This window comes from Chinchilla lanigera, unplaced genomic scaffold (genome assembly GCF_000276665.1).
Source record: "Chinchilla lanigera isolate Chin_1 unplaced genomic scaffold, ChiLan1.0 scaffold00112, whole genome shotgun sequence".
In the NCBI taxonomy this organism is placed as follows: domain Eukaryota; kingdom Metazoa; phylum Chordata; class Mammalia; order Rodentia; family Chinchillidae; genus Chinchilla; species Chinchilla lanigera.
Genome location: NW_004955513.1, coordinates 1,078,577 through 1,090,053, shown reverse-complemented (window position 1 = coordinate 1,090,053; position 11,477 = coordinate 1,078,577). Strand labels below are relative to the sequence as shown.

The following is an 11,477-nucleotide window of genomic DNA, read 5'->3' as shown; positions in this document are numbered from 1 at the left end:
GCCCAGCCCACCAGACAGGCTGAGTAGGTGAGGAATTGTTACTACAGGGTAGGTAAGTGCAGACTGGAGCTGGGTGTGGCGGTGCAGGCCTGTAATCCCAGCACTCTGGGAGGCCCAGGCAGGAAGGTCTCAAACTCAAGCCCAGGTGACTGCATGACAGCAAAACCCTGGCTCAAAATAAAAATAAAAATTAAAAAGGGCCAGGGATGCAGGTGAGTGTGCAAGTCCTGGGTTTAGTCCCTGGTACTAAAAACAAAACAAAGCAAAGCAGTGCAGCCTGCGTTGATGCTTTGCTGCTGTCCTACCAAGCTCCCTGTGTGCGTCAGTGTGGCTGGCTTTGTACAACTGCCTTTTCCCAGACAGGGTCGGGGGACATCAAGGAGGCCAGGGAGGCTGGCTGCGGGGCCAGCTGACCAACCCCTGCCCGTCAGACCATCCTTCACCCGCCAGCCCCCAGGTGACCCGGGCGACAGGCCCTCTCACAGGCGGGGTGCGTGTGTGTGAAGTGACCTGGGAGGGGTTCAAGTTGCAGGTTCCAGGGCCACAGGTGACAGCAAGTCCTAGCTGGTCCACTCGTTGCAAATAAATTACGGGGTGTGGTGGTGCCTGCCTGTGATCCCAGCACTCTGGGAGGCTGAGGCAGGGTGATCGCAAATTGGAGCCCAGCCTGGACAATTTAGCAAGACCCTGTCTCAAATACAAAGGGCTGGGCGTGGAGCAGTGTGTGGAAAATGTGGAGTGAAGCTGGACTGCACCTGGTGGTCTTTATCCCGCTCCTCAGGCCTGGCCTTGCCTGGCCTGGGGAAGCCCCAGATGTCTTTCCTGCCCGGGCTCCCTGCAGCCAAGAGCAGGGTGTTCGGGATTTTCCTCCCTGCAGCCAAGAGCAGGGTGTCCGGGATTTTCCCCCCAAGGCTCAGAGAACAGCCACCGGCAGGGGACACGGGGCCTCTACCTCCCACATGCCCAGGATCCAGGTACAGTGGCCAGGAATCTCACTATGGAGCACAGGCTTGACTTAAGCTCTGGACCCCCCTGCTTCAGCCTCCTGAGTGACAGATCTGCCTTAGAACAAAACCTTTCACATTCAGTAGCAGCACAGCCCAGGGACAAAGACCAGGACACTCGATGGGACTGCATTGTCGGACGCTTGTCCTCTGTCCCTGGAGAGACCTCAGAGGCAGCTAGCTCCTCAGAGCAAAGTCACTGCCGGCCTGGTGGTGCCCACGGCCTCCCCTGCCCACAGCGTGGCCAGTCGTGGGAGGCACTGGGGCCGCTGGACCCAGCCGCAGGCCACGCTGCGTTCTCCTGGCAGCAGTGCCTGCCTGTTGGGTGATCTGGAGTCAGGATCCAGACACCCTTGCCTGCAGACTGCGGGGCACGGGGCACAGGGGACCTCATGTGCGTGGGTGGGGGCTGCTGTCCCTGAGGGCGGCACTGCGGGATGAGCTGGGCGCGGGGCTCCAGGCTCAGGGCTAGGAGCAAGCGGGGTGGTGGAGGCCGGAGCTTGGAGCAAAGGTGGGGCCTCTGGAGACCCCACCAGGCTGACCCTGCCCGGACCCCTCCAGCTCTGGAGGCGGGAACGGGTCTGCGCTTCCTCCTGCCCCCTCTGCCGGAAGTGGGGATGTCCCCGCAGCGCCAGTGATAGCGCTGAGAATGCGGCATGACCCGGTGCCCTTCCCAGGCAGACAGGCGCGACACTCCGCGGCTGGCCGCGTCTAGACAGTGGAGCGCTGGCATCCCCTGCGGGGACGCGGCGACAATTTACAGCCCTGGGGCTGCGGGCGGCGGGCGGCAGAGCCGCTCCCGACAGTGCGGGCGCGCGTGCGAGCGCAGGGACGGATGCAGGGGCCGCCACGGGCCGCCGCGCTCCGTTCAGGCGTGGAGAAGGGGATTCTCATTTCCCTTTTGTAATTCTGCCCTAAAAATTGTCCTTACTGTGAACAGGCGGCGTGGGGGCATATTTTTTAAAGGATCTTTTTTCTTTTTGTTTTGTTTTGTTGAGACAAACAACAAAATAGCCCAGAATAGCTTTGAACTCATAGGTGATCCTCCTGCCTCAGCCTCCCAAGTTTTGGGATTATAGGCATGCCCCACCACGACCGGTTTCGAAAGTTATTTTTTATAAAAGAACAAATACTGTATGACTCTGCCTCCCCGAGGGACTTGGGGCACTTGTAGTCATAGAGACAAAGTAAAATGTGGCTGCTGGGGAAGGGGAGGAGCTGTCACCGCAGAGGGACAGGTTTCGGTTTTGCAAGGTGGGAAAGTCGGGGGTGGACGGTGGTGATGGCTGTGCAACCACACACAGTGCTCAGTGCTGCTGGCCCACGGCTTGGAATTGCTGCAGAGGTCTCCGTTCACGCTCCGTGTGTTTTATGAACATATAAAGCATATTTAAGGGGGCTGGGGATGTAGCTCAGCGGCACAGCGCCTGCCTGGCAAGCCCAAGGTCGAGAGTTCAATTCCCGGTACCAGAAAAAAAAAAAAACCAAACAAATAAACAAACAAAAAAAGCATATTTAAAAAACCACCCCACCTGGGCACGGCGGCACACGCCTGTACCCCGGTACTCTGGGAGGCAGAGGCAGGAGGATTGCAAGTTTGAGCCCAGCCTGGGCAGTTCAGCAATGTAAACAAATCCTCCTCAACTTTGTACAAAAGGGCTGGGATGTAGCTCCGCATGAAGCCTGGGTCCGATCTCCAGCAGCAAAACAGAAACAAAGAAAGCAGCCCCAGGCACAGGGAGCAGAGCTGGGAGGGGGCACGACCGGGCTTCTTGGCGTGAGTGTGTGTGTGCACACGAGCGTGTGTGCGCGTAGGTCTCTGGTTCGCGTGTGAACCTGGCCTCTCCCCAGCCTCCGCCCTCGAGGAGTCCAGGCCGTCCCTGCTTGCCCTTCTGGGACGACGTCGTGACCCGCATGACCAGCCTGCCCCCTGCACGTTAGCTCTCGCTCCTCCGTGGAGAGATGACAGGAAGTGGGGGGAGGCGGGGCCCCACCCTGAGAGGCTGAAAGGGTCACATGGCCTGGGAGAGGCTGTCCCTTGAGCTGTTCCCGAGAGCAAGAGTGGCCCGGAAGAGGATGGCACAGCTGAGGGAACAGCCGAGGAGGCCAGGCAGGGGGCACTGATCCCCTGGGGTAGGTGGGAAGGGACAGGGACTGGGACAAAGAATCCAAAGGGGGCACTTGGTGAGTGGACCAGGCAGGGCAGACGCAGCAGAAAAACACACCACAGGCCGGGCGTGCAGGGAAACCCGCAGGACACTCTTGAGGATGGCTGAGGGGGCAGCTCGCTGCATGCTCCATCCTCTGTGAGAGGAATGTGAGCCGGGCGCAGTGGCCCACACCTGTAATCCAACACTGGGGAGGCTGAGGCAGGAGGATCGTTTCGAGTTTAAAACTAGCCTGGGCTACAAAGTGAGCTCAAGGCCAGCCTGAACTGCATAGTGAGACCCTGCCTCAAAAAGACAGGAAAAAAAAGAGAGAGAGAGAGAGAAAAAGAGCTGGGAACCGTCAGAATCAAAATGGAGTCACCCATGCCAACCCTAACGAGGACAGTACACGAAGCGGGTCTGGAGGAAGCAGGCTCCTCCCCCACTGTCTGATGGTAACCGAAGACGCGCCGCAGCCTCGAGCTTTTACCGCGGCCTCTGCGACTTCAGCGAAAGCACTTCAAGGTCAGTGGCACGGCTGCTGTCTGTTCACCCTGGCCCGGAGCCACCCTTGCTGCTCATCACGGTGCCCCAGGCTTGTGGCTTCAACCTCATTTCTGTCTAAAAATTTCCCCTTGCTAGGCGTGGTGCCGCACACTTGTCATCCCAACACTCAGGAGGCTAAAGCAGGAGGATCGCTGAGTTTAAGGTCAGCCTGGGGTACAGAGCAAGACTTTGTTTAAAAAAAAAAGCATGTTTTTCATATTCGGGAACTCTCCATACAGATACTTCAGCCAAGGGCTCAGATCAGGGCCTAGGACGGGGATGGGGGCATGCCCGGCCCAGGACAGGGCCAGGAGAGATGGTGGCCACGCCCCGGAAGTGGAATGCGCCTGCCCTCTGACCTCTGGAGAGACCAGAAGGGGGTGGTCACTTCACCGGCATCTAGAGCTCAGACAGGACCTGGCAGGAGGTGGTGACAACGTTGCTCCTGCTAGGCCTGGTCATGGTGACACGGCATCCCTGGCATTCGCAGGTGCCGGGCACTTTGCGTGCCGCAGGGTCTCCGTAGCCCGGGTGACAGACAACACTGTCTCAGAGCTGCAGTCGCCCCGGCCTGGCGCACCCCAAGCCTTCGCCAGCCTCTCACACTGCTTGGCTCAGCATCCGGGGCCTTGGCGCTGTGCTGGGGAGGGTGGAGGAGGACGCAGGGCGCCCGTGGGCAGGAGGGTCATGGGGAAGCCCAGAGCCGGGCTACGGGGTCCGAGGCTCGCAATCTGCCCCCCGGGTCCCTGCAGTAGGCACGGCGCCACGTGCGCTTTGGCCGGGGCTCTGAGTGGCCAGACGGGGCTCCCCGCAGTGCCCGCGACACGGCGACCCTGGCCGGGGTGCTTTCACAGGTCCCTCGAGTCCACCGCAGCCCCACAGCCCCTCGGGCGGAGATGCACACCGGGCTCCTAGGCACACGGCGTGCACGGCCTGGGAGGTCACCGCGGGGCCCAGGCTCGCCGGAGAGGGCCCAGGCCCTGCGCAGACTGAAGGATAGGAAGTGGCGGGTGGTACTCCGTGACGGCTCCGTGTGCCAGGCGGGGCCTCAGACCCACCCTGGTGCCCAGCGTGAGCGGCTGCTTCGCAGCAAGCCCTCCTCTGTCACGGCCTTGGCATGTGGGCGTGGGCACGACAGCCTCCCGCCAAGATCGGGCATGGCGCACGCCGGTCATCGGGACTTGGGAGGCTGAGGTAGGAGGGTCACCGTGATTTCAAGGCCAGCTTGGGCTACAAGGTGAGACCTTGTCTCCAAGAAAAAAAAATCTAATTATGAAATGTAAACAATAAAACTTTTAAAAAATGAAATTCAAGACAGGGATGTGGTTCAGTGGTAGAGACAGCTCTTGCCGTGTATGCATAAAGCCCTGGGTTCAATCCCCAGAACCGCAAAAAATAATAATAATAATAATTGTGCCAAATAAAAGGAGCCGTACAAAAAATGATGTGATTAAAAGAAATGAAATTCAGTAAACAAGGGTCCTGAAGCTGTAAGGCATTTGGCAAAGGAGGCGTTACGGGGCTTGCTCGGGCCTGGAGCAAGGACTTCCATGCCCAGTGTGCTGCTGGTGAAAGGGGTCAGAAGCCCCATCCTAACACGAGAACTGCAAAAATTTAAAAGTCTGGGGCAGGGAAACCTTCCTTCCTTCCTTCCTTCCTTCCTTCCTTTCTCTCTCTCTCTCTCTCTCTCTCTCTCTCTCTCTCTCTCTCTCTCTCTCTCTCTCTCCTTTCTTTCTCTCTTTCTTTCTTTCTTTTTCTGTGGTACTGTGGACTGGACTCAGGGCTTGTGCGCGCTAGGCAAGTGCTCTACCACTGAGTCACATCCACAGCCCCAGGGGAATCTTCCTTAAATGCAAATGTTCATGTATATAAGGAAACCAGAATAAAGCGGAGCTATTTTAGTGGTGTGTGAGGGCAGCCCCCTTGCATGCCTCCTATGACGGGGAGCTCACCCCCTTGATGAGGCGCCGGCTTGCTCCTCCACTCCCCACTCTGTCTGGGCTCCCAAACAGCCCTCCATGGAAAGATGCAGAGCACAGGCAGAGCTGTGCCCTGTTCTGACCCGGCTCTATCCCTGTTTGCTGCACAGCCTTGGGGATGTCACTGCTTTGTGCCTCAGTTTCCTCCTCTAACGGTGGACCAAGCTGTTGGGCTTCTGGTAGACAATGCTCACTAGAAACACCCCATGCCCTAAAAACCCAGCCTCATGCCCTAGGTCCTCCTGCAGGGAAGGCAGGAAGGGCAGATGGGGCCCACGGGGCCTGGCCATCCCATTCTCCGACTCTGGGCAACCCAGCCCCGGCACTGCCTCAGAGCCTCGGTTTTCCTGGGGCTGCTGCGGAAAACTTTGGTTAACAAGAGTGGTTTCTGCCCCGGAAGCTCTCAGCCAGGACCATGGCCACCTTGTTCTGCCCACCCCCCCCGGCATGTCCCGTAAAGAGCAGACCCATGTATTGGGGACCTGGTGAAAAACCCCGTTCTAAGGATAGGAACCTCAGATTCATTTTTCTGTTTTTGAGATAGGGTGTCGCTGTGTAGTTTAGGCCTTGAACTCACTATATAGCTCAGGCTAGCCTTGAAATCATGGTGATCCTCCTGCTTCAGCCTCCCAAGCGCTGGGCACACAGGCGTGGCCACCATCACACCCCACTGGAACCTCAAATACTAATCTGTGAAATGGGGATGACAGGGTCCTAGGCCCCTGGGACTCCCATCGCGATAAAAGAATAAGTAATTTGATGTTGATAATTTAGTAACAAGGACGAGCTCTCCGATGCTGGTGGCAGACCCAGCCACCTGCTCCCTGAGGACCTCGACTGTCTCTTCTGCATCTCCCCCAGCCTCACTCCGGGCTGGAGGCTGGAACCCAAGGGACAGATGCGCATTCTCACCGAGCGTCCCTCTGGACCAGAGCTCCCTGAGGCCCCAGCCGCACCCCCTTGGGAACAAAGACACTCCATTCACAGCTCATGTGTCACTCTGCCCGAGACCCCGACCTTTCCTCCTGAGTGAGGAGCTACCAGGGAAAGGTGAGCACCGAGGTCCCCAGACGGTGGCCAGGTGGGGGCCGGGTGTCAGCCCTGGGTGGAGGGGACGCCTTGCCTTCCATGTGGGTCCCGTGTAGCGGCTGGCGTGGGGCCATGCTGCAGTGAGAGGGGCTGGTGGCTGAGCCTACGTAGCAAACCCACAGCTGCCCCCTCCAGCCACCTCCAGGAGGGAGCAGGTGGAGACTCGGGGTGCGGGGGTCCCAGACCAGTCCCTGAGTCCCCAGACCCCACTGGAGAATCCTGGGCAGTTCACAGTGTCCCTGAACTGCGTGTGCTTGGGAACACTTGGGGACAGCTCAAATCACCGCCTATGAATGGCCTAGGAACAAGGACCCAACGGTGGGCAGAGGTGAGCAGTGACGCCTGGCTCCAAGACACCCTTGCGGTTACCGCTGCCAGCGCCAGCTCCCTCGAGGTTGCCTCCAGGCCTCGGATTCTTTGGGGAGAGCCGGGGGTGCAGGGACCCCTGCCTGCATCCCAGCTCCGGCCCCCCCTCTTTCTGGGGCGCCCTTCCTGCCTAACCTCATTAGCTTGGTCCAGCGGTTTTCCAAGGGCCTGGCTGCTGGGGGCGGGGCTGGTGCCCCCAGGGGCCTGGCGGCCCAGTGGCAGGCGGGTGGCGGGCACACTCACCCAAGAGCAAGTTCATGAGCACCTCCTGGCCGGCCAGCGTGCTGCTCTTCACCAGACAGAGGATGGTGCCCCCGATCCAGGGCACGCCGTGGCCCGTGATGCCGATGAGCTTGACCATGGAGCGGGCGCTGGCCCAGGACGCGGCGCGGCCGGCGCACACACCCAGCCGCTTGGACATGCAGATGTCAATGGCCAGCAGGGAGTTGAAGGCAATGCCCTTGAATGAGGGGTTCAGCTGCATGCAGTCCTCCTCGGGCAGCTGCTGGGACTGGCGGCGCTCGCGGGGCCCCTCGCTGGCGGGAGGGGGCTGTGCCGAGGGCCCGGAGGCCTTCCTGGCTGAGCTGCGGGGCTCCGGGGTCCCCTTGGGGGGTTGGCTCAATGACAGGAACTCGGCCCGGTTAAGGACATTGTTGCGGTCCCGGGCACGGGCCCGGCTCTGGGAAGCTGGCATGCTGTCCCTCCCTGCTCGATCACCCCGAGAAAGCCAGTGCCAGCCTGGCTCCGAGGGCCTTGTCCTGCAAGACAAGGGCCGCCCAAGCTGCCACCGTCGCCCGCCTCCCTGTCTTCCCTGCGGCAGCTGTTAAATATAGACAAGAGGACTGCACATGGCTGTTTACCTCCGGCTGTCACCCGGCTCCTCGCGGACGTCAGTGGCAGCTGGGCAGCCAATGGAGCCCACCCATACAGGCCGGCGCCAGTGCACCCACAGGGAGGTGGAGGAGTCCAGGGCCTCCTCTGGGCTGCCTGGGCCTGGGCTATTTAAATCTGCCAATGGCTGCCCCTGGGCTCTGAGGGACTCTGGGAAATGTAGTCCTGATGCTCTGGCCTCAGCTGCGGCTTTGCCTCTGGCCCAGGCAGAGATGTGCCCTGGGTTGACACCACTTTTGGCAGCTGCCCCCCAAGCTGTCCAGACCCCTGGGAGCCCAACCTGCTACCCGCCTCTGGGCAGTGTGGGCCCGGCAGGGCTGTGGCCCCAGCAGTGTGGAGTCCCCCTCCCCTCAAGGCCTCACTAGGCACCTGCCGGATGGAGTTCATGACGTCACCAAGAGCATCATATTCTGGTCCCTGGGGCCAGGCCAGCTCCTCTCTCTGTGACAGCTTTTCATTAAGCTGGCAGGCTGTGCTTGCTTTCTTTTTTAAATCCGTCTTGAATTTGGGGTAGTGCAGCGCAGTCCAATTGAACGGCAATATGCGAATTTGATCTCTGTGACGGGGGTAATTAATTGGATGGTAATGGATCCTGTTCCAGCACTCTCCGAGTTTTGCAAAGGGCAGAGGCACTACGATAGCTTCAGGCAACCCAGAAATAGTTCCAGGGCGCCTGGCACTGTGCCGGAGCTGAGCAGGCGGTAGACGACGGAAGCTCGCAGCTCGGGGCCGGGAAGCTCACAGCTCAGGGGCCGCACAGGTGTGACATAAATGACTGCACCTGTGCTGCAGGACCTGGGAGTTGTGGGGGGCAGGCAGCTGGAGGGAACGGGGGCTTGCCCCCTGGGAAGGACTGCGACCCCTCTGCCAGATGAACGGGGTCAGGGGAACCGGAGGCTGTAGCCCAAGAGGACAGGCTGAGGGGACCCTGCTGTGCATCTGGGACTTGAGACAGGCCTCCCTGCAGATAGCTGGGTGACCTTTTAGGGTTACCCCAGGCCTGCCTTGCAGCCTGAAGGACCTGGGGCTGCCTGGTGCTGTGAGTCCTTGAGCAAGTCACACCAGGGCTCTGTGCCTCAGTTTCTCCACCTGTGCTATGGACATAATAGTGTGCACCTCTGAGGGGCAGGAGGCCCAAGGAGATGACGTTTGTAAAATGCCAAGCAAGGTCCCTGCCACCTAGAACCTTCAGCCTCTGGGTTAGGAACTGATTTCATCGGATGCAGAGAACAGGGTCCTCTCTCAGAGGGACAGGGCCCTGTGGGCTGGCCCCCGCTGCACCCCTGGCAGGGCGAAGCCAGAGTCCAGGCAGGCTCAGTGTAGGGTTCGCTGCACCCGCTGCAGGGTAGACCAGGCGAGGCAACCCCATTCCTCCGCTTCCTCTCCCACCCAGCGTGAGCAGCCGCCCGAGGCCCTGACATGCTTCCCATCCTCCTCCTGGGGGTGGCAGTGGCCATGTGCACACAGTGTGGGGACCAGGCTGCCCTAAGTAGCAGGTGTGACATCTCTATCCTACAGATGAGGAAGCTGAGGCTTGGAGGGGCGAAGGCGTCCAGCCAGGAAACCAGAAAGAACAGACATCCCACTCCTGCACAGGCCCCCAGGTGGGCACAGGTGGGCCTTGCACTCAGCTTCTTCAGGTCGTGGGGCCTGGAAGTGTTCGCTGATCTCCTGGCCAGCACGCTTCCCTCACCGTCCCTGGGCACAGCCATGACCCTGGCTGGCCTTAGCGGGGCGAGGAGCCTGGCCTGGATGGGACTATTAATACCCAGAGGCCTGGGTCAGCATTTCTGTCTAGCCAGAGCAGCCAGCAAAAGCTGGGGAGGCCCCTGAGGTCTGGTTGAGCTCCAGCCCAGGGGTGCAAGACATGGGCTCTGGGGAAGACCACAAGAAGTCCTCCCGCCCTGTCTGGCCTCTGTGTCCCCTTTCGAGGGCTGGTAGGGGGGAACTGCATAACGGCTACACACATTCCCCTGGGACCTGGGACCCGATGCTGCTGCCTTTTGGGGCAACCCTGGTTACCTGTAAGCTGGGATGACTCTGGTTACCTTCTCAGGTGGCTGAGATATGAGGACAATTCTTCATTTATACCCCCCCAAGTGCCCACCATGGCCACAACCCTACTTCTCAAGATCTAAAGCTTCATTCATTCATTCAATCAATGCTTTCATTGATCTCTTCCTACAGGCTAGTTGAGGAGATGGGATATGCTTCTCTGGAATAACAGGCTGGTTTATCAAACAGTACAACCTTAGCCAACATCTTCATTTTTCCTTACTAGCAAAATGTTACTACTAGCTGGGTGTGGGGGTACATGCCTGTGATCCCAGCACTCAGGAGGCTGAGGCAGGAGGATCGATGTGGATCTGAGGCCAGCCTGAGCTACTTAGTGAGTTCAGAGCCAGCCTGAACTACATAGTGAGACCGTGTCTCAAAAAAAGAAAAGCTATTACTTAATACAAGAAATTCAATACATACAGATAATATAGGTGTAAGCCCATCACCTAGAAACTAATACAGGGAGCACAAGGTGGCCAGTTTACAAAGGGATTCTCACTTGTCTCATTTCCAGTTGTTTTATTTTACATCAAACAAATATTCTTTTCTTTTTGGTCCAGGACTCAAACTCAGTACCTTGCTCTTGCCAGGCAGGCACTGTGCCCCTGAGCTATATCCCCAGCCTACAAGTATTCTTTTAATAATCAGAAAATATATATTAGCCGGGTGTGGTGGTGCACACCTGTAATCCCAGCACTGGGGAGGCTGAGGCAGGAGGATTGTTGTGAGTTCGAGGCCAGCCTATGCTACAAAGTGAGCTCAAGGCCAGCCTGAACTGCATAGGAAGACCCTGTCTCAAAAAGCAAAAAAAAAAAAAAAAAAAGTAAATATATATTAAACAAACTGTGTCTATACATGGTGCTTCTATTTATACATGCAAATATGAATTTACAGATGTGATCACAGTATACACCACCACGCCCAGCTACATTATACATCTCTTAAAAAATATAACTAACCCTTTTCACCTAACTGTAAACTTGGCCCTGTTTCCATGACAGCCCCTTCATTCCTCAGTGCCCAGACTAGGGGAAGCAGGAAGGGACCCTGGAGAGTTCCGGGGACTGGCGGAGTCCAGCGGCCCTCATCCTGCGGCAGAGGGGGCGACACCCGAGGCTGCACAGCCGGCCTCTGCCCCTGCGCGGGTGAGCAGTCTCCTGGCCATGTCCCAGGGCATCTCTGTACTCGATGCCTCATCAGCTGACCACAAGGTCAGACAGGTTTGTCCCTGTGCGGCCAGTAGGAAAACCAAAGTTCCGGGAGCCAGCCAGGACCTCCGGGTTCAAACAGCCTCCCTGCGCCCTCCCCCGGACGCCCTGATGGATTTTTCCTGTCTGCGGACCCGGTCAGACGCTCCACGGGCCTCGCAGATTTATTTCATGGCCCAGAGTAAGCGC

General features: G+C 58.6%; 1 protein-coding gene across 1 annotated transcript in view; it reads right to left on the bottom strand.

Annotated features, from left to right (window-relative positions):
• The window catches only part of Ppapdc3 (phosphatidic acid phosphatase type 2 domain containing 3), a 10,278-nt gene extending 1,972 nt beyond the window's left edge, over positions 1-8,306 (bottom strand). The window contains exon 1 of the mRNA XM_005408361.2: positions 7,375-8,306. Within this exon, the coding sequence (XP_005408418.1) occupies positions 7,375-7,825 (451 nt within the window). The 5' untranslated portion in view covers positions 7,826-8,306. The remainder of the gene's footprint in view (positions 1-7,374) is intronic.
• Positions 8,307-11,477: the final 3,171 nt, after the last annotated feature.